Below are 23,066 nucleotides of genomic sequence, written 5' to 3' on the forward strand. Positions count from 1 at the left end.
CACCAAGGTGCTGACGAAAGGCCGAAGGGTAGAACCTGATACTGATACCAAGTCCCCAGCCACTGAAACTGCAGAAAGCGGCGGTGGGGACGGAAGATTGGAACAGAGAGGTAAGCATCTTTGAGGTCCAGACGAACCATCCAATCCTGTGCCCGCAGGAGATCCCTCAGCAGATAGATGCCCTCCATCTTGAAGTGACGGTAAACCACTCCCGCATTGAACTCCTTCAGATTGAGAACTAACCTCGATCCCCCTCCCTTCTTCTCCACCAGGAAGACTGAGCTGGCAAAACCCTGAGGGTGGCGCACTGTGGGCCCAATTGCCCCTTTCAACTCCAGAGACTTGAGTTCCTCTGTGATGAACTCTTGATTTTGCTTTGAGAAATGAAGGGGAAAAGGAGAATGGGACTGACGCAAGGGGTGATAGAACTCGATTTGAATCCCTGAACTGTCTCCAGTACCCATGCATCGCTGGAGTTTGAGCGCCAATTGTCTAGAAAAAGGCGAATCCTGCCCCCCAGAACAACACTGCATGCAGGAAGAAGTCTCACCTGAAGTGGCGGAATCCTGATATCCTCCGGAAGCGCTACCGGAACGTCCCTTCTTATATTGGCCACGTCCTTTTCTGGAAGGGTAGAAATTTGAACGTTGGGCGTAGCCCGAATCTTGCTGGCCTCCTCTATGGGACTGATACCCTCGCTGATTAGGTGTTTGTTGACCACGGCCGGACGAGCGTCCCCTGTATCGTCCGGCCCTGTTGAAAACCGGACGCATGGCCCGCTTCAAAGATGCCTGGGGTTTGTCAATGCTGCTGAAAGTACTGACAAAATGAGTGAGCTCCTTCAAAAAAGGTTGGCCGAAAAGGAGGCCCTGAGCCGCAGCCCCTGCCTCGGAAGCCGAACGTTCGGCCAATTTTGGGTCCAACTTGAGGAGAATGGACCGCCGACGCTCACTAGAGAGCACACAGTTGGCGTTTCCCAGCTGACAAATCGCCCGCTGCGCCCATTCAATCAACTCATCAGGGTCAACTGTGGAGGAGGATTCCTTGGCCATGAAACCTACATCTAAGATCTTAGTAAGAGGTCCCAGGAGATCCAATACCTTGTCCTGACAAGCCCGCCAGGACCGATCCAGACCCTTCTTGGGGTCCTTTGCAAACTTCTTTAAGTAGGTCAGCATGGTAGGGTCGACCTCAGGCGTGTCCGCTAGGTTATCCGCCAAATCAGGCCGCGGACATTCTGAGCGGAGAGGCGCAAGAACATCTTTATCAAATGGTTGACGAATATGTTGCTGAACATACTCCGCCACAGCCGGGGAAGGGAGCCACGCAGTGGAATGAGGATGCACAATGTCTGCAGGCTCGAAAGTCAAAACAAGGGGATGACTAGGAGCATCAACAAAATGTTCCTTACATTTTCCTTTCTTTGGCGGTGGAGGAAGAACCTCAGAGGAGGAGGAGGAGGAGGAGGAAGAGTGCTGGTCATCACTGTCAACTTCCACTGGAATAGCCTTAGACTTGGAAGAGGATAAGGTCTGCGCCAGCCTGCGAAAATCAGAGATATGGGGATTGCCAGGAGATGAAGTGGATTTCTTGGGAGCCACCCAACCTTGTTGTTGCGCATATTTTGTCAAATGGCGCTTAAGGGGCGTAATGGCGTGTACAAGCGCTTTATTCATGGAATGCTGAACCCCTTTGTCCAGGGCCTCAACCAGGTCCTGCTCAAGGAACTCGGTCCCCTCTTCCTCATAGTCACCTTCCTCCTCATAGTAATAGGAATCACTAATGGCACACTGGTAGTGTGTAATCAAAATGCCCACTTGGTGACTAGAATATCCTGTATGCCAGTGGCAAAGTCTGAGGGAGTGAAAAAACCTTGCAGCAAGCAAGTCAAGGCAGAAAAAACTGAATCTAAAAAACTGTTAGAGGGTGGAGGGAGGCTTGCTGACAACTCAAAAATGCTCACTCTCGGCAAAGCCTATGCAAATTATACAACCGGGACTCTATCCGAAGCTCCGCTGTCAAAGGGGGTCAGCTGTGAGGTTGTGGGCTTGTGCGTCATTCTGACGAACTCTGAATGCCGGCGCTGCACTGTAAACAAATATCAGCGCGAGAGGAAGTCAAGCCGCGCATGCGCGGTAACCGGCTGGCCTCACAGCCCGGGAACAGCTCGCGCAAGACGCGCGCGAGGCAACTCCTCCCCAAACACTCCACTCCGCAATTAAACAGGACACAGGTGGCACGCGCCCTGACCCTGGGAGGTGACACACGCTCGAAAGGCAACAACAGCGCGGGATAAGCGCACAACAATGCGGCAGACAGCGCGAGCAAAGCGCTAACAATACACGTGCAATTCAACAAGTAAGCAAGTAATAAAAGATGAAAGCACTTAACTGGCTGCGGAGCAGCAAAGAAAGAGGAAGTGGGATCGTCTACATGGCTATTTATAGTACAAACTCTTTGGTTATGACCCAAGTGTTTCTGGGTAATGTAGTTTTTTACATGGCTGCTGGGCATTTCTAAATAAAGAAATGAGACTAGCATAATCGGAGCCTCCTGTCCTGAAATAGAATTGGACATAAAAATCCCAAAACTTACCCTGACATAAGGCCAACCCTCTTGTAAGGGAACACTCACCCTGTGTAAGGGTTCACCCCTGTGTAGGGGCCATGTAAATTGCAGCTAAATGCTGCCAAGAAAACGTCATTTCCCCCATGTAAGGAAAAACGTAAGATATATATATAACTCTAATACTGTAAACTGTACTTGAAATGAGACAAAACTGTAATCCTGTAAAGCTATAATTGAAATAAAATATTCAATATTGTTACATAAATACTGAATAGTGAAAATTTCGACTGAAACACTGTAAACTGATACGTGAAAAATAGCCACTAGATGGCAGCATTGCACAGCACAGTGAAAATAAGATTTAACACTCGTGAGAAGTGCTCCGATAAAACGTTACAAGTATGTATTGCCCATTACGATAAGGAAAAATCTTAATGTTACTTGAAATCCTGGTGTGGAACCTGAAGAAGAAAATAAATCCTGAAACTGGATGACAGTCACTTTGAGAAACACTGCAGTTGAAGAAAAAATTACTTTATATTAATTCACCTTGAATAGACATCTTCGTGAGTCATAATTCTCCCAATTGGCAAATGGCTATGTGAAGCCAGGAAAAGCTATAACAATATTGCCTACAGCAAAATGGCGGCACTTATTTTTACGCCGCACAGGATGGTTCCCTGCACACCTGTGCAGCAAAACGTCCCATCAGCAGCGCCAGGGAATAGATCTTCAAAGGAACGTCATAAAGAGTTCCACAGCCTCTCCGCACCACAGCACGAGCCAGGTGGGGTGCACAAGCTAAGTTAAAAATTTGAATCTAAAAACAATAGTTGTTAATAGTGGCCGCAAAAGTAATGAAAATGACAGGTCCAAAAAAATATAAAATGTTCACTCTCATGGCATCTGTCGATTAGTGTGCCACTCAAAACGGACTGTGGCGAAAACGGCAAAACAACTGCACTGGGCCAGAAGCAATAAAGTAAAAACAGATCTCTCATGTGATAACGGCAAATTGAATTAACTTTGATGCCCCACTTGCTTTCTCTACTAAGGCTTGGCATATCCTTACAGATTGTTAGCAGTGAAAACACACTTAGCATGCGATAAAACTCCGGCTTTTCTCCAGTGCAGGCAAAGTTCAAACACAGTTGATGTTACACTGCACCCATAAAATTGGACATAGAAATCCTTAGCATGTGATTTAAAAGTCCGGCTTTCATCCAGTGCAGGCAAAGTTCAAAACACAGTTCATGTTACAGAGGACCCAAAGAGTGGACAGGAAGTAACGCACTCTGCTTTAAATAAAGGTCCCCACACACAGCAAACTTTTTTTTTGAAGTAAAAACGTTCAGGCTGGCCACATCTGAAAAACCAGTCTAGTGGACATCCAAAAATAAAAAAACACTGCGCACATGTAACTTTCAATGTGCACAATTTCTTTTGTTCCAAAGCTGTAGTAATCAGGGACGCCCTCTGGACAGCAACATCATGGTGATGGACTGTTCCAATGTAGGCAGTATATTGACACACACTCTGTGGAGCGTTAATTGAGTACAAGAAAAGGCTTACTGTACTCAAAGGTTGATTTTGCGCAGAATCCTTGGAGTAGGTTGTAGAAGTAACCTCTTGAGTTGATTCACAGCATGCTTCTTTGAGGGCTGTCCGGTGTGATGGACACCGATGGGACTGCACAGCGCGCTGTCTTTGTGGTTGTTTTCTTTGTTTCTTTTGAAGCTTAAAGTCTTTAGAGTAAGGTACCTGTGAGGCCTCTTTAACGTCATTTCTGTAACATCTTGTTCCTTCTGCTTTGACCAGCCGTCCTTTACTTGTGGTATCTAGTCTCCAGCATATTGTAGAAGGCATGATGAGGTTTCTCAGGCCACTTGTGACTCACAATTGAGCGTAGGAACGTCTTTAACTCGTCGCCAAAAATAAGTGTAGTAATCAGGACAACACAGGTATGATGAATTCAACGTAGCTTTATTGAAGAGTAGATAAAGCAGGTAATCAGGTCTGTCCACAGTCCCACCGGGAGCAGCCTGCTAGCTGCTCAGCCCCATCCATCCAACTGTCACTCTGCTCCAGTCACCCAAGCATTCCATACACAGCCCACATACCAGCATTCCACTCAGAACATTCACACAGGCTGAGCAGCTAGGATAAAGTTAACATAAGAGGTAGATAGTAATAGGAGAATACTGCAATCTTGTACTGTTGTGTATAGATAAACAATACCGTTCCTTGCACCGGCATTTTTCTTAGCATCTTTCATAACCAGCACTAGCTAGATGCCTATTTAACCTTTCATAACTGTCCACTGCAATAAGACTTTGTTAAAATCTGAAGAGAGGCCTACCCAAAAACTCTGCTGTTTTGGTCATCATTTACATTGAAAATGAGCATTTTATGTGTCGCACAATAACTGCAATACATTTCCACCAGTGCACTCCTTCAGATTAAATATTTGTCTAACAATTTGTTTTAAATAGGGCTGCTTATGCTGTATTCGAGTAAAAGTGGTAGCTCTGCATACTGATTTTATTTATATGTTCATATATTTATAAATATTACATTTGAGTGGTCTTTGATTTTCCAGTTTCTGTCAAACAGCTTGAAAATCAATGCCACGTATGACGAGGAGTAAGCACATCTTATACAAACTTGAATGTCCGTGAGCATTTCACAAGAATTGTTTCATTTATACCATTTATATTTTCAAGTTAAACATATTTGTCATTTCTTTTGGGGAACTAAAGATATGAATTGGTATTGATCAAAGAAGTGGACTGGTGTGTACCAGCAGAGAGAGTTGCATACATTAGTCCTGGGTGTCTCCTAGAAATTTTATTAAAATTGATGGCAAAGCGGAGGGGGCGCATGGAAGAAACATTATGGTTTTCAACAACTTGAGATTGCCTCACCTCTAAAACATATGTTTTTACTGTTGTGCTGTAACTGGTGACTGAGGCTCCAGATCATCTTTCCAGTTGGGTTTGTTATGTCATTAATGCTTTGAGTTTTACTAGTTTATTAGGATTACTTGTAAGACTGCGATGTCCGAGATTATTGGTTTATTCGGAAAATGTATAACAGTATAAAAAATATATATATATTAACTTTGACGACTGTGCCTTCAATATGAATTCATTAACCTTCAGGCAAATGTTACAAGTAATGCACTAAATGGAATGAAGGAGAAAATACAGGCTGAAGAAGATGATAAAGAAAAGTGGGATTTCCTGAGCCTTTCTAAATCGTGGATTCCAAACGACAACTTTGAAACTAATAAAGAAGACCTTTTATTTTCCCATGTAAGTTTCTACAGTCATCTCCTGCTGTTTGTGATTGTTTGACAGTAAAGGAAATATAAATATGTACACTGTCTACCCTATTGGTACAGAAAACGTCTTTCATTGTGCTGGGCAATGAAGGAATTCTACAAATAGAACCTAAATGTATTCTCAATATGTTGTTGTGCGGTGAAGAGGTGCAGATGGTCCCAGGAGGCCAAGAAACAGGGTGTTGTGGCCCGGTTGGAGCTTCAAGGCAACATTGTTATTAAATAAAGACCCTTTTGGCCTACATTTTTTGGCCATGGGCTCCAATTGATTACAAAATTGTTCCAGATTTGCTTCTGGTAGGATAGTGGTTAGTGGGTCACGTTTGGGATTGCCTCGCCTATCTTAGTGTTCCTGTTCCCAGGGAACAGCGATAGATTAGGCAATCAACCAAAAAGTGCACTTAAAAGGATTCTGCAGCCTGGAACATCATTGAGGCTGGTTCCTTGAGTTACAGGCCCAAACCACTGTGATCTAGCGGTACTAAAATGGAAACTTATGGCAATTGCATTTGCATGCCAGGAGTGAGGCAAATATACTGTTTTTAAAAAATATTTTAGTGGCAAATTATTTTATCCATAGGGCTTTTGGAAATGTGTTTTGCAACAAGACCTTTTTGGCAAGATTTACAAGGCTGTAGCTTCTCCTTTTGTAATACAGGCTTCCATCTGTTCCCTCTTGGGAGAAGACCACATATGATGACGATCCATTCTATGCAGCAGATACTGCAGGGGTAATGTGTGCAAGGAACCTATCTGAATTAATATTAGTGCATATTGACAGAACTGTGACTTTATTATTTGCGAGCCATAACCTAAAGCAAATGGGGTGTTAAGCCAGCACCTGCGTATGAAGCCTTGTCATTGCACTGGACCTTTAAGGACTATCTCTGGGAATGGAAAAAAGAATACATTTTTTTCATTACCTACTAGGTGATTCCAATTAAGCGTTTTAGCACAGTTTCCACCTCTGGTAAGGTGAATTCATACTTCTCAAAGCTTGTCTAGACAAGAACCAGTTGTTTGTGTGAGTTCTCTTTGCTTGGTAGCTGGGAGAAAGGATGGTGACTGTGGTAGTTAAAAGATCCTCTGATATAAATGTATGTCTTGCCTCGAGAGCTTATAGGGTGGTTAAATTATAGTTTTGAAAAGATTTTCAAACATCAGCCAGTACCTTTCACCTTTGACTGTAATGAAGCTCTACTTCTGTCCAGGGTTGTAGAGCACCTTGGAAAGGCTTGTGATTACGCACAAGCTCATAAGTTTGTGGTGCGGGTGTTCAACATATTGAATTTCATTCCTGTCCTGGAATGGCTCCTCCACCTCTGGTAGTAAGTTTACTAATGTTCTTCCAATTTGGTGTATTATTTTATGTGAGTAAATGAATTGTTGTAAGATTGCAAAGTTAGCTGTTGTTGGTAGCAAAAACGAACTTACACCCATAAAGCAAGGCATTTGTAAACTTTAATGGAACCTGTGGGCAAATGACTGTGACTCGAGAGTCTGTTTCGAAATATACAGAGAAAAATGTACTGACCTAGAAACAACAAAAGCATAAACCTCAGTAGTTGGTGACAGAATGGAGACCTTGGGCTCGGAGTACGATTAGCTACTGGAGATACTTACTATAGCCATCTTAGTTTTGTTCTCATCGTTTTTTTTCTGTTTATTTATCCTTTAGTTTGAGAAGGAGAAACAACACGATATCCGTTCCTTCTTTACACCAAAGCGTGAGGCTGAAAAAAAGCGCAAAATGGTCTCTTGCGATGAGGTATCGGACATGTCTCCTGAATCAACTAAAAAAAATGTGCATTTAACATCTTCAGAAGTTGCACAAGAAGGCGGGTGTGAAAATAAAGAGGGGTCTATGAATGAAAATGAAATCATTGATGTTGATGCGGCTTTCGGTGACGATGACGAAAGTTTCGAAGCTCAGCCTAAACGATTTCGATTTGTGGGACTGCACACACCAAAATCTGAGAACAAACTTAAGAGAAAGTCCTGGGGCGGAAAAGACAGCCCAACTCTCACAGAAAAGAGAGCACGCGGGGTTTCGGACGTACTCCCAACTTTCAACCAAGGCCAAAAGCCCCTTTCGGTAACTAACTGGAACTGTACCGCGTGCACGTATACGAATAGTTCACTGCTACCTTATTGTGAAATCTGTGAAACTCCTCGAAGAGACAGTGGTGAGTATAAGTCACACGACCAGGTAACGTCTCCATCCTTAATTCTTGGCCGCAAGTGAGATCACAAGTGCATTTAAGCAAAGACTATGCGGAAAAGGTTATTAATACGCATGTTATGCAAATATTAGTCCGTGTGACTCCATTTTAAAATGCGGCCAGTTCAAATTTTGTGTCAAATATGTATTGTTTAAAGTTCACGTGGCTTGACATTAATTTGGCACTAAAATGCATGTTTGATTAATGTCAGCAAGATGTAAATTAAAATGGACAGAATTGAAAGTTAAGTTGCCATGGCAGCAAATATGTCTTAGGTTCATAACCCGGCTGCTTGCTTTCTCCTCAGACCACTTGACATTATCAAAAGCTTGAGCCATAGAAACAACAGCGCCTCGATTTCTAAGCATAGTGACGCACGGGGTGTACTACCCACTAGGGGTGGCTCTAGGCTCATGGCGGCCCTGGGCAGGGAGCTTAGGAAGGGGCACCGGAAGAGGAGGTCCGGGCGTGGCGGAGCTTCCGGAGCTCTGGAGGGTGTTACCGAGCCTGAGGCCGCCAAAACCCTGCCAGGAGCCACCACGCAAATATGTATCTGTTGTGTTTCTTGTTTATATTCCGAAGGGAGATGTTATGTTTCTACACTCCCTTTCCCCTTGCTCTGCTTCCCCTCCCCGCGCGCCCCCCTCCCCCGCGCCCCCCTCCCCCCTGCGCGCGACAGGGATTCCACCAGCTAGAATGTTGGTCACCTTGGTGTTCTAAGTGACAGTTTACTTTACAGTTGCTTTTTGACTGTTGTGATTCTCTTAGGCTTCCATTGCTGAGCACACCCGCTGATGGTGTGTTGTCTTAACCATCAATAAAGAAGTATACCTATTAAGTGACTCCTGTGAACTGTACTTTTTAACAATGGCGACGAGGTACACGGACAACACACCGAGGAACCCACAAAGATAAATTAGAAGAATAAGATGTGAGAGCTACTTGAAGAAAAAATAAACAAGAAGTTAACGGACCTTCGCAGAAGTGATAAACATCGGAACGCAACTCTACGAATGAGCACTCACTGAAGGCGAGTCGTTGAATGTGGTGATATTATGAAGAAGGCTGTGCTGAAGTGTGGGCGAGTAGCGTGATCAAACGTATCATCTTAAAAAAAGAAAAAGATACAAGCGTGTATGCCTGTCTCCACACCCTTGACATTGCATGAAAATGAAAAAGTGCACATCACAGATGGTGTGAGTATTCTGTAACGACTGGTTGGCACATGAGTACGCGCTGTAAGGAATTGAAGAGCGCCGCGATGGAAATTGGAGCAGTGAATAGCTTATAACATCGCAAAGCAAATGATAAAGTGCACTTCACGGCGAGTAAGAATTCTCACCTATGTTTGATGGAGCAAGTTAGTACGCGTTGTGAGGAAGGTGAGGAGCGCCGCGGGAAAAATTGAAGCTGCGTTTGGCATCCGATTGCAGTGATGAGGTATTTGGGGTAGCTGTGGACCTTTTTTTCAGTTTTGGAGACTTTGTTGAGGATCGAGAGCATTTGTGGAAAAAATCTCCTCAGGATTGTGGCGCATGTATGAGGAACAAGTTATGACGTCAGACGCCGGCGTAAGAGAAATAAGGTTGGCAGTCTAGTCTTTAACTGTACTCCACGCATAGGAAGTGTGCGCGCTGCCATTTTAAGGTAATCTGAACCAGTATTGAAAACACCAGGAAAACAACTGGTTCAGAGAGTTGAAAGTACACGAGCACACGCTACCCAGAACAATCCTTGGAAAGGCATAAACATTAAGGAGGTATTATGGAAACTATTAAATCTAAGAGGTGAGGTGAATGAATAAGTGTTCAGCACATAAAAGAAAATAGATTAAAATAGGTTATAGAAGGAATACTGTCAATACCTAGGAGAGAAGGTTCAGTGTCTCTAACTTAATTTTGAAAACTGAACATTGAGGAGTGTTTAACATTAATTGTGTATTGTTGAATATGGCTTCAGGGAACAAATATAATTTACAGTTCCCAGAGTCATTTTTGAAAGGGGCAGGAGCACCTCCAGTAAAATGGGAAGAATGGAAGGTGTACTTTTGCAACTACATTTCTACGTTTGATATGGATGATGAACCACTAAAACCTGAGGAAAAGAAGAAAATACTTTTACATTGTTTGGGGGCTGGTGGTTTAAACGTGTACAACAATATCACAAAAAAAGTGAGAGAAGGATATGAAAGGGATGTGTTTAATGAAGCATTAGAGGACTTAGATGGCGATTATAAACCAGCCGTCTGTGTTGCTGTACATAGCTATACATTTTACAGAAGGAAACAGGGTAAGGAGGAAAGCATAGAAGACTATGTGTCAGCCTTAAAGAACATAGCACTCAAGTGCAAATTTGAAAACATGCATGATGATTTGATTAGGGATCAGATAGTCATGTGTTCTGCCAACCCTAATACACAGGATGCACTGTGGGCCAAGGGGGAGAAATCCCTTCAACAAGTAATCGATATTGTTAAGAAGGCAGAATTGACGGGCCGTTGCGCTAAGGAGGTTATAAATGAGAATAAAAGTAAAAATGAGGGAGAAAGCGTAGTGGCTAAAATAAGTGGTACCAAAAATAAAGTTGTTGACTACAAAAAGAAAGAGAAGGAGGAGCAAAAGTGTAAAGAAAAAATGAAAAATTAAGATGTTACTGATGTGGTAGTGAAAAACATCTACCAAATGACTGGAAATGTCCGGCTAGGAATAACAAATGTAGCCAGTGTGGCCTAATAGGGCATTTTAAAAAGATTTGTTATAGAAAGAAAAGATCAAATGGAAAATATGTTGAAAATGAGGATGAGGACGAGAAAAACTCATCAGATAAATCTGACTACAACTTTTGTGTACTGTGTGTAACTGAAGGAAAAGACAGTGAAGGAAATGTGGAAGACCAAGAAGGGAAACCCATGTGCATGGTAGAGATAGGAGGTGTGTATACAGAGATAATGGCTGACTCTGGTTCACCGTGCACGATAATCAATAGGGAGGTGTGGAGAGATAAATAAAAAAAAAATATGGAACGCATATGGAAAAACCAGATATCACAATAAAAACATTCACAGGCGAACCGGTTGAACTGGTGGGTTTCAGGGAACTAACTTTTACATTCAAAGAGAGAGCAACTAGCAGCAAGTTATACGTAGCTGCCACAGGCCCGACTGTACTTGGATGGAAGGACCAAGGTAAACTTGGCATTACACTTAACCGAACAAATAAGAACCATGTGCTATTGAAATAGAAAGTGATTTAAAGAATTGCTTAATATGTGAGGATTCAGACAAGACTCCGACGAAAATTAAACCATCACAACATTTTATGAAAGGCACGAACATGGTATGGGAGAGAGTAGAGATCGACACAGTTGGACCCATAAAATGGAAGAAGAAATGTGTACATGTGATGGTATTAAAAGATCACTTACCAGAATGGCCTGAAATGAAAGTTTGCAAGAAAGGGGATGCTACTGACCTGGTCACATTCATGGATGGCATATTCACTAGGGAAGGTATACCAAAGACTTTGGTTAGTGAAAACGGTAGTCAGTTCACATCAGACATTTTTAAGCAGTTCATGGACAGGAATGGTATTACCCATAAAATCGCTTCTTTTAACCACCTGGCTGGCAATAGGGCCATAGAAAGATTGACTAAAGTATTAAAGGAAACCATTCAAAATGCAAACAAGCTTGGCAAATGTTGGAGGAAAGAGGTCAACAAAATGACGTGGGAGTACAAGATAACTAAGGGGAAAAAAGATTAGGAAGCCCATTCGAACTCCTGAGAGGAAGGATACCGTATGCCAGGGTAAAAAGTGAATGGATTAAGACCAGTGGAAAAAATGAACAGTTGAAGGAAAAGGACAAGGTAAGAATCCCAAGGACACATGCTCTGTACTAAGGTAAGCTTGACTGTAAACACAACTACAAGGAAATCAAAATCAAGGAAGAGTTATAGTGAGAAAGAGAAAGGGGGTACCCTTAGCCACGGGACATAATGGGTTTAAAGAACCAAAGTCGGATGTTATCCGAAAACATACTAGAGAACCAAAGCCCAGGAATGAAGGGAAGAATGAGCCCGAACAGGACACTTACAGAAGGTTGTGTAATGGATCATTTGCATAGGAAAGTGAAGATGTTGGAAAAATCGCATCAGTATGCAGCAACTTCACCTGTGATGTTCAAGACAACGATCTTATTGAATCTATGGAAGAATACAAAGACCACGGTACGCATGCCTCAGAAATATCACCTGGCGTTAGTAATATTACCACGTCTGGGGGGGTCAAGACGCACTGGAACTCTCATGCGAGAAGAGAGACCTCGTCACTGGTGTGACAAGTGACCCGTCGGGTTTGGAAGCTAGCCCCTCTCCTGAACCTGAGCACATGGCGGATGGAGACGCTTTGTTGGAAGCGGGCAGCACTAACATGTTGATCACAGCTTGACAAATCCTAGCAAATACAAGGACTACTTTATGGCAATTAAATCTGTTTAGCACACTGCTTCTTTCTACTTTATATTCCTTGCTTAAAGACCTTAGGGATGGAGACGTGTTGTGTTTCTTGTTGATATTCCAAAGAGAGATGTGTTATGTTTCTACATTCCCTTTTCCATTGCTCTGCTTCCCATCCCTGTGCGCCCCCCACCCCCTTCGCGCGACAGTGATGTCACCAGCTAGAATGTTGGTCACCTTGGTGTTCTTAGGTGACAGTTTACTTTACAGTTGCTTTTTGACAGTTGTGATTCTCTTAGGCTTCCATTGCTGAGCACACCCGCTGATGGTGCGTTGTCTTAACCATCAATAAAGAAGTATACCTATTAGGTGACTCCTGTGAACTGTACTTCTTAATAGTATCCATCCTCAAAGGATTATTATATTAAGGATATATATTGTGGTGGTCCCTGGTGTTTTTGCGGCCCTGTGCAGGTGCACAGCTTGCACATGCCTAAGGACGCCCACTGTACCCACTGACAACGAGTAAAACTAAGGTTTGGTGGCTGTTGCAACAAACCATTGTGCTGCCTGCTTCTCGGATATAGGCAAATCATAGTACTACTAGGTGATATTTGTAATGCACATGATATGGTTATAATGGGGCCGTTAAAGCTATCTTGCCTCTTCGTGTGTGATTTAATTGTAAAATAATGTACAATGCCCATTCATGTTTTAACACTTTGAGTTCTACACTAAAGACTGGCACTGTTTAAGAGGTAATTGGAAATTTATCAAACCTGTTAAATGCATTATGTGAAAATTTTCGATTTTGTTTTCTTTGATTGAAGATAGAAGTTATTTAAATATCTTTGTCTTGGAAAATTACTTAAGCCATAGTGGTCAGGGAAATTAATACATTTTAAAACATATTTACAAACAACAACCTAAAAATGAGTTTCAAATCTGTTTGTCCTCACATTGTGATACGGGTCAACTGCACTTGCCATGGAAAATATGATTTCTATTTGCTTATAACTTTCGACCTTGAGGTTGGATTTGCATGAAACCTGGCAGTCTTCTAACTCAGTCAGCTAAGTTTCAGCGCGCCATTTTATGTGAAGATTTGTTTATGGTAAAAAGTTAAGGCAAGGGTGAAAAAGTGTATTATTTCAAATTGAGCTCACATGGGACATTTTTCAAAAGATAAAGCAATATCCGCTGAAGGGCATTACATCAAACGTGGCATGAAGTAGAGCTTTACTCCCCCGAAACTGTATTTTGTTTTTATTCAATGCAAATCTGTTTAGTAGTTTTTGAGATATTCATGTTTGAACAAGGAGCTGGGATCGATTTAAATGTTTACAGTTTTATATATGTCTGCTAGTTAATCTTGTGAGCCAGCTTACAAGATTCATCTAGTTGGAAAAAAAGGGAAATGCACATACAAAGCTCTACCTCACAATTGGCTCTGACGGTCACTCATTCGACATGGAGTGCCTCTCCTTCCAAATCCATTTGAACCCGAACTCCACCCTCCGCACCCTCATCTACAGACCCCCTGGACCCTGCCACCCATTCAGCGAATCCATAGCTGACTTCATCGCACACCACGCCTTCGCCTCAACAGACTACATCCTCCACGGCGACCTCAATTCCACCTGGACAAACTCAGAAACCCCCAGCCCCTCAGCCCTACTGGAGAACTTCGCCATCATCAGACTCAAATAAGTGGTTACCTCCCCAACGTTCTCAGCTGGACACACGATCAACTCCATCTTATCCGCAAGCCACAAAATCTACGTCAGCCACACCTCCGAACTCCAATGGACTGACCACTGCTGCGTCCAGTTCTCCTCTATCAAACCCACCCAACACCACCGTGCCCACCACTATCCGCGCAGAAGCTGGAACAAGGTCTCTGAGGACCAGCTCGCCTCTGCAAGACACCACTGCCGACCTCCGTAGACACCAACACATCAGCACGCAACCTCCACTTATGGATCTCTGTCAGCCCCAACATACTGGCCCCCCTCAGGAAACCCTCTGGCAAACATCCCATGGAGTAAGCCAGCTGGTTCTCCCGCCCTCCAAGAGTCCTGGTGAACCTGCAGACAACTCAAGAGAAGATGGAGTAGCAGCAAGACCCCAGCAGACTACGCAACCTTCAAAACCACCATCACTATCCACCACCACCTTATCAGAGCCACAAAGAAATCTGTCATACAGGAACGCCTCAACACCAAGGCTCAAAACCGTAAAGAACTCTTCACCGCGATCAAATAATTTGCCGAACCCAGCACAGATTCCACTGACATCCCCCTCCAAAGCCCTCTGCGACAACCTCGTCACCTTCTCCTACCGCTAGATCACAGATATCTACAACAGCTTCGCAACACAGGACCCATCCACTGTACCCTCAACCACCGCACCCAAATGCTCCAGATCCCAGATGACCCTGCTCAACTGGATGACCCTTGCCACTGACAGTGCCTTACGGATCATGAAGACCATTCACTCTTTAGCGCCCTCGGACACCTGTCCCCACCACATTTTCAACTGAGCCAGTGCCACCATTGCCCCCGAACTCTGCCGCACCATCTGTTGCTCCATCTAATCCACTACCTTCCCTGAAGACTGAAAACATGCAGAGATCAACCCCCTGCTGGAAAAAAACCTCTACCGACCCAAAGTACCTCAAGAATTGCAGACCCATCTCTCTGCTCCTATTCCCAGCCAAAGTCAGTGACAAGGTAATCAATGCCCAACTCACCAAATTCACCAAAACAAACCAAACTTGGACACCTCCCAGTTAAGCTTCAGAAGCAATCACAGCACCGAGACTCACCGCAACAGACAACATCTGCAATCGCCCTGACAGAGGTGAAACCGCAGCCTTCATCTTTCTTGACCTCTCTGCCGCTTTCAACACAGTTTCTCACCACACCCTATACACAAGACTCCCCGACGCTTGCATCCGTGGCAAAGCCTTAGAGTGGATCCTCACCAGCCGAACTCGGAGAATCAGGCTCCCACCGTTCTCCTCAGAACCTAAGAGATCAGCTGCAGAATTCATCAGCGCTCCTCCCTGAGCCTCACCCTCTTTAACATCTACATGGCACCTGTGTGGCCCTGCTGACAGCCATCGTCAGAGACCACAGACTTAACATCGTTTCCTACACCGACAACACCCAGCAAATTCTCTCCCTCACCAACAAAACTACTGCTGCAAAGAACAACTTCCACAACTTTATGAAGGTAGTCACCACCTGGATGAAGGATAGCTACTTCAAACTTAACTCCAACAAAACTGAAGTCCTTATCCTTGGAACCAACACCTCTGCCTGGGACAACTGGTGGCCCGCAGCGCTCAGAACCACCCCCACACCCACCGATCACGCACGTAAACTCAGCATCATCCTTGACTCCTCGCTCTCAATGAACCGTCAAATTAACGCCGTCTCATGCTCCTGCTTCCACACACTCCATCTGCTCCAAAAATGTTTTAAGAGGATCCCCACCAAGTCCCTAAGAACAGTCACCCAGGTGCTTGTCAGCAGCAAACTCGACTACGGTAATGCACTTTACGCTGTCATTGCCCAGAAGCTCCAAAAGAAATTGCAAACAATCCAGAATGCTGCCACAAGACTTATCCTGGACATCCCCCGTCGCTGCCACATCGCCGAACACCTGAGAAACCTCCACTGACTTCTAATCATCAAAAGAATCACCTTCAAGCTACTCACGGATGCCTAAAAGATCCTCCAGGACAATGGACCTGCATACCTCAACCATGACCTCTCCTTTGACACTACCACCAGATACCTCCGTTCTGCCAACCTTGCGCTGACCACTATCCCACAGATCCACAAGATCATGGTCGGAATAAGATCCTTCTCCTACCTTGCGCAAATAACTGGAACTCTCGTCCTCTACATCTCAGGCAATTGCCCCCACTGCCTCAATTCAGGAAGGACCTCAAGACAAATTGCTCTTCGACTGAACTTCAGAACCCATTTGTTCAGTAATTTTGGAGAACATAAGGTTAAAAAAATTGTATATTTCACGCCGCAGAGGATCAGTGGAGTGGAAAGATCTCAAAGTAAGATCTGATTGGCTATCATCACTTCAATCAAGAAGTGGTGGCAGCCATCTCAGGACTCTGGACTCAGTTCAGAGTCCTAGAAAAAACACAAAAAAGACATTAGGGGCCAGGTTAGAGATACTCTGACCACTTAGGCCCTAGATCCCCCACCCACGCACCCGGGGTGGGCCAGGGCCTGGAGGGATGACATTTTTATATTTATGTTTTCAGTCCAGAGGACCCCATCCAGTGGCCCAATGTATTTTGTAAGGGTAGGGGCCACTTGACCACAGCTGCAAGCCCATATTTTGTAAGGGGAGGGTAGTGCACGCCCCTCCCCCTCCCTGATCCATTAATGGCCCTGGGGTCCCCATCCCCTGGGGTCTGCTCACATACTTTGTCCTGGGGAGCTCACCCATGGGATACAAGAGTTTCCCTGCCCAACCCAGAGCATTTTCAAAACTCGCCAAACTGGAGCAAACACAAAGTCTGGTCCCATTGGGCGAACTTTGAAAATGCTCCCATCAGCTGGAAGCAGACTTTTGATTTGTTTCCCTCCCTGCCGTGATGCGGGCAGCTAAAAGATCAACAGATTGCTCCCACCTGAAGAGAGCAGCATAAAAAGCGGGAGCAATCCTGGCTCCAGCAGCATGCAGGGAGCTTGCTATGACTAGGAGGGCCCTGGGGCTCCCCCCCCCCTGCCCCCCCCCCAGCTGCCTCCAACGATGGGCATGGTGGGGCGGGCACCAGTATTACAAACCACAGGAATGACCCGTAGCCCCAGTTGACTCCTGGGTAACTATAGTATCATTCAACAATGTCTCAATGGAAGTCAATAGGAGGACACAATTGTAAGGGTACATTAATTTCACAAGAAATAGCACATAGTCCCAACTTTTAGATTACATACAGTTGTATTATCAGCAGAGGCACACTAATATGTTTCACAATTTATAATGCAGTGTCAACCATGCTTTTAAAATGTGTACTAAGTGCAAGGTGAAAATATTGTGCTTGTGAAGAAATATTTAAATGGCGCAAGGGAAACACGTGAAAAACGAAAGTACACCAGTTTATTGGAAGCTTTTCGAAAAAATATTATGCATAAGCTATTGCAATACAACAATTTATGAAACCTCATGTCATAGTGAAGAATTCAAGTTTAGCTGGTTGAAGTCGATGGTATTTCGACTTTCATGACTAGAGGTCATCATCAGACAAGGGTGACACTAGGTGGATTATTGCTTCTTAAAGGGAGAGATGAAGATACTATTCATAGCTGTGGTACTGAGTGAAGCTGGACCAAAGTAAGAGAGCATAAGGGATTTGTGAAAAGTACCTGAAAGAAATCCAATCCACCTATCAAAGCAGAAAAGAGAAGGGCTTATATTAGCCACCACTTGCAATACCCAGATGAAGCCACTCTTCCGGTATTTATAAATTAATATATGCAAATACACTCATGTGGAAGGGTCCCACTGGTGTGGGTATAAGCAAAGGTCTGTGGCAGCGTAGCTGGTCACCAGGGAGGGTGAGAAGATCACTGTGGTCTATCTGGGCCTTATAAGTCAACTTTAATGAGGCGTGTGACACACAAAGTAGTGTCCCAAGTTACTATCTGTGGAGGAAATCAAATTGTCTGCTATTTAGTGCTCTGAAAATGCTGCGAGTGCTATTTGGAGACAATTGGAGACAGGCAAAAAAACTCACCACTCCAGTAAGTGTGCCCTTGTGGAGGTAGAAGTTCAAAGTTGGATTAAGAAATATGAATTACTGGCGGCATACAGCAGGGAGCGGTGAGGCAAGGAAATAGCCGGGATTGGTATGCTGGCAAAATACATAACTCAATCTCAATTAATATTATGCGTGCATGAGGTGTGGTGGGCTTATATTGATGTGCAGTGATGTCAGGAGCACTAACCTGATATCACTGCTGTGGCAACCTTCTAAATATGGTGAGTCCTGACTGTATCAGGTACTGCATGCCAAGCGTAAAATTAAAGCTGTTTTAGGCGGTGGGCGCGTCCAAGCGCTAGACGGTATGGAGGTAGCGCACATGATGCCCCCGGGGCACTGATAAAAGAAAGAATTAAAATGAATGGTATTAGAGAATGTGGAACCGAAAAATGGGTCTATCCCTTCGGGGTTTATAATCGTATTGTCATTTAGAGTGCCCCACAAGTCTGTTCTACTGAAATAGCAACATTTGAGGTAAAAGTGACATAAATTGGAAATCTACTGTAATTCCAAATAAAAACATTATATACAGATGAATGTAAAGCACATTCCATGATAACAAGCCTCCAGAGGAGGTAGCACATAGTTAATTTAGAGTCAGAAATCTACAAGGCAAATCTGAAAGTAAAGCGGACAGCCTGTGGGTCTGTAGGGTTCAAGTGGAGACAATACTGTTCCATTTGTCCATAGTATTTAGGCCATTGTCCACCGAATTGCATCAGGAGATCCAACGGCACTCACATCGTAACAGTAGTTGTGAGAGATCCCTTCTGCATACTGGGAGGGTGGACTGGTCAACCACTTCCCATGTACATGTTTCTGTATGGTTAAGTGCCTTAAAATGGGAGACCAGTGGAGCGTTTTCAACTTGGCACTTGATTCTACTTTTATGCTGAATAATGCATGCCTTCACCATCTGGGTTGTTTGCCCGATATAGATTAGGTTGGATGGGCAGTGGATCGAATAAATTACATTGCTAGAGCGACAGTTGCTCTATTGTCTCAAGGTATATGTGTTGGTACCTAGAGCAAACGTTTTAGTGTTTACAGTTTGTACACACACTGTACAATTTTGGCATTTAAAATGGCCAATACCTGAAGGAAGGCCTCAGGTGGCTGGGATGGACTGGCTAGAATTTTGGTATCCACATGATGGCATGGGAAAGATGGTCATCCAAGTTGTAACCCTTCTTGTAGAAGAATAGTGGTGGTTCAGAGAAACTGGGTTGGCTGTGCCGAATGCTCCAATTTTTCTTCATTACTTATTGATCTTGTTGCTATCCGGGCATAAGGTAGATGCAAAATGTATCTATTTGTCTTTGGTTCTGCTCTTCGGGGTATCCCCGGAGGGCCAGTTTTTCTTTTATTACTGTTGCCTCTAAAGTAATCTTTCTTCCTTTTACAGTTTCTGCGAATGCACAGGAATTGTCCATAGAGTAGACTGTCGCTTAACTACCTTAGGTGGTCTCTAGTATACAGAAACAACGTGCTGCGTTTTTTCGGTTTGTAAAAAGGGATGTGCCTATTTTACCATCCTGGATATGTAATTGAAGGTCCAGGAAGGGGTGATTGTTTTTTTAGCTTCATAGGTAAATTTGAGATGGGGTTGGTTGGTATTGAGCCAGTTAATGAAAAGCCTGAATGACTCCTCCCTTCTTTTCCAGATAAGCAGTACGTCATCTATGTAGCATTGCCAGAAAAGTGAGTAGGTTTTATGATGGGTAGTTTTGTGACTGTTTGATTATTTTCTCCAAATTATCGACATATAGAATGGCAAAATTGGGAACAAAACAGACGCCCATAGAGACTCCCTTCTTCTGAATATAGAAGGTATCCTTGTATAGGAAGTAGTTGTGTTGTAAGGCAATCTGTAAAAATTCCATGATGGCTTCCTGTCGAGGAACGCTCCCTTTTTAAAACCGGCTGTATGGTCTTTCAGGCCCGCCAGGGCACTGCCCCCGCCTTCATTTCCTCTCTGATCAATGAATATGTCCCGATCAGAGAGCTTCGCTCTTCCTCGAAGTCCCTCCTGCAAATCCCACGCTTCAAACGCAAAATGTGGGGTGGAGCCAATTTCTCAACCCTGGCTCCCACTTTCTGGAACTCCCTCCCCGACCATCTACGATCTGCCACACAATATTCCTCGTTCCGCAAAGATCTAAAAACGTTCCTGTTCAAACAGGCCTTCCCCGTGTAACTTGTCCCTCCTTGCTCTGCGACAGGTTCACTCCGTCCTCAGTTGTTGGACCTACCACTATAGCGCCAAGAAACCGTACGGTGGACGCTGCGCTTTACAAATGTTTTAAATTCAAATTCAATTAGTAGATATGCATGTGGGTTTAGGTATAGTGTCCAGTAAGTTGTGGATGACACACATGCCTTCTATTTATGGAATGTTGGTTTACAATCACTGTGTCTATTCCCACTAGAAGGTCTGTGATGGGGGTCACATTCCCTGACTTCGATTTGTTAGATCAAGTCTATACAGTCAGAACTGAAGGTGCAAGTGAGGAGGACAAACTCTTAAATTACAGAGTCAATGTATTTCCTTAATGGCTCGAGGGCTGACCCACACCCGGAAACAATGGATCTCCCTGGTGATTTCTCTCAGCCCTTGTGTATTTTAGGGAGGATGTACAGGACAGGAGTGCAGGAATGTATGTTAATCATGAATCTGTGCTCTCTCCAAGATGATTCCTTGTTCCAAGGCTCTGTTCGTTACCAAAGTGATTTGTGTTTGGATCTCTTGTAGAGGGTCTGAGGGTAACTGACAATAATGATCAGTGTTTGTCTCATAATTTCATTGCTGTAATCAATTACTATTCACCCGCTCTGATCATCTGACTTAATAATCAAGTCCTTGTTGGTTTTAAAAGATTCAAGGGCTTTATTTTTTTTAGAGGGGCACGAGTTATAGTTGCATTATGTCATGAGTAATAGTTGCTTGGGATAACCATAATTATAACTGGTGAATATCTGTGATTTTTAGAACTTAAAACGTTATGTTGTTACTGAGCATTTCACCTAACTATAACATTACTTTAACCTCTGGTATTTTCAGTGAGAAAAAAAAAATATATATATATATTTGCCTAAAGTACATAAGAACTTGCAGAAACCACCGGGCAGGCCTATCATATAGGCATGTGATGGCCCTTTTGAAAACATGTCCAGGCATTTAGATTACTTTCTGCAAGATCATTTTAAAAACCTCCAATCTTATTTCCAGGACACCGGTGACGTCCGATGAATTTAAAATATCCAATGGCGCCCAGGATATATCCTGATGGCTCTTGATGTTACACCGTTGTACACGAGCATCAGACACAGCAATGGCATCAGGGCAATGGAATATTTCTTATCAATCGTCCTTTAAAATTTGCACAGCATAGCAGAATGCTAATTAGCATGCTTTTGTTCCGTCTTGAAAATAATTTATTTATGTTTAAAACCCAGATTTACCAACAGGTCCGAGGTGTGGCAAGGGGGGGCCAGCTTCTCTCCCAGCTATATCTGTTTACACATGGGATGGTGGGAGGAGTTGGTCCTCAAAAATCAATTTGCCATATATTTCAGGAAAAAATAATAACCTGGCTTAGGTTCATTGTCGATTTATTCATAATCTGGTATGGTACAGAACAAAGTGCATTGGAGTTTGTCTCACAAATTAATGTAAATGACATCAATTTAAATTTTACGGTTACCATCAGCCCTGAAAAGGTGACTTTTTTAGATGTCCAAGGTATTGCAAATAATAAGATCACAACCACCTTACACCGTAAGGAAACTGTAGGCAACCGTGTATTGCATGCTTCAAGGTAACATCCTGCACATCTAATACAAAGCATTCCTTATGGCGAAATGTTAAGGATAAGTAGTATGTGTAGTGAAGAGGCAGATCTGGCCATTAAACAGCAAGAAAGCATAGAGAGATTTTTGACAAGGGACTATCAAACCAAAACCATAGATCCTGCCATAGCCAAATCCCGATTGCTGACCAGATCAGACCTATTAGCAGGCAAAACAAAGGAGATGGAACGGATGAGGTCAAACAAACTGATCACCATAGTGAACGCACTAGACAAATTTTAACATATACAAAGCAAGAAAACAACTTGTGGCCATTATAAAACTCAATTGGCTTAGATGATCCAGTGATAGGCCATCTTTGACCTAAAACACCATCCATCTCCTACAGAAAGACAGCTTCTTTGGGCAATGCCCTAGCGAAGAGCAGTCCAGAAGATATATGAACAGGGCCTTGGCTCACTGCAAGAAAGGTTTTTTAAGTGTACAACTTGCAATGCCTGTAGATATGGTGTCAACAAAACCACATATCAGACAGCATTTAGAGCGAAAGTGCAGGCGATAGACAAACATCTCATGTGTAAAACAGATCACTTTGTCTACGTACTTAAATGCAGCTTTAGTCTCCAGTGTGTAGGCATTACTAAATTGCAAGCACATTAAAGAGTACTGCAGCGCACCAGGGCTGTAGTTAACCAAGATCCTAGCTACCCCGTAGCAAGACACTTTAGAGAAACCCACAACAGTGAACTTAAGCACTTAAAATACTTTTTAATAGATGTTGTCTTCGTGCAAAAAAGAGGAGGGGATCGGGACGAAAAACCTAGATTGGATACGCAATATATTTTAGATTTGGATACAAAAATTCCAGGA

General features: G+C 43.6%; 1 protein-coding gene across 3 annotated transcripts in view; it reads left to right on the forward strand.

Moving 5' to 3' along the window:
- The window catches only part of ZRANB3 (zinc finger RANBP2-type containing 3), an 881,708-nt gene that overhangs the window by 684,583 nt on the left and 174,059 nt on the right, over positions 1 to 23,066 (forward strand). For all 3 annotated transcript variants that reach the window (XM_086957301.1, XM_086957303.1, XM_086957302.1), the window contains 2 exons: positions 5,730 to 5,882; positions 7,590 to 8,097. In XM_086957301.1, the coding sequence (XP_086813427.1) occupies positions 5,730 to 5,882; positions 7,590 to 8,097 (661 nt within the window). The remainder of the gene's footprint in view (positions 1 to 5,729; positions 5,883 to 7,589; positions 8,098 to 23,066) is intronic.

Source organism: Lissotriton vulgaris, chromosome 2_1, assembly GCF_964263255.1.
Source record: "Lissotriton vulgaris chromosome 2_1, aLisVul1.2, whole genome shotgun sequence".
NCBI lineage: Eukaryota > Metazoa > Chordata > Amphibia > Caudata > Salamandridae > Lissotriton > Lissotriton vulgaris.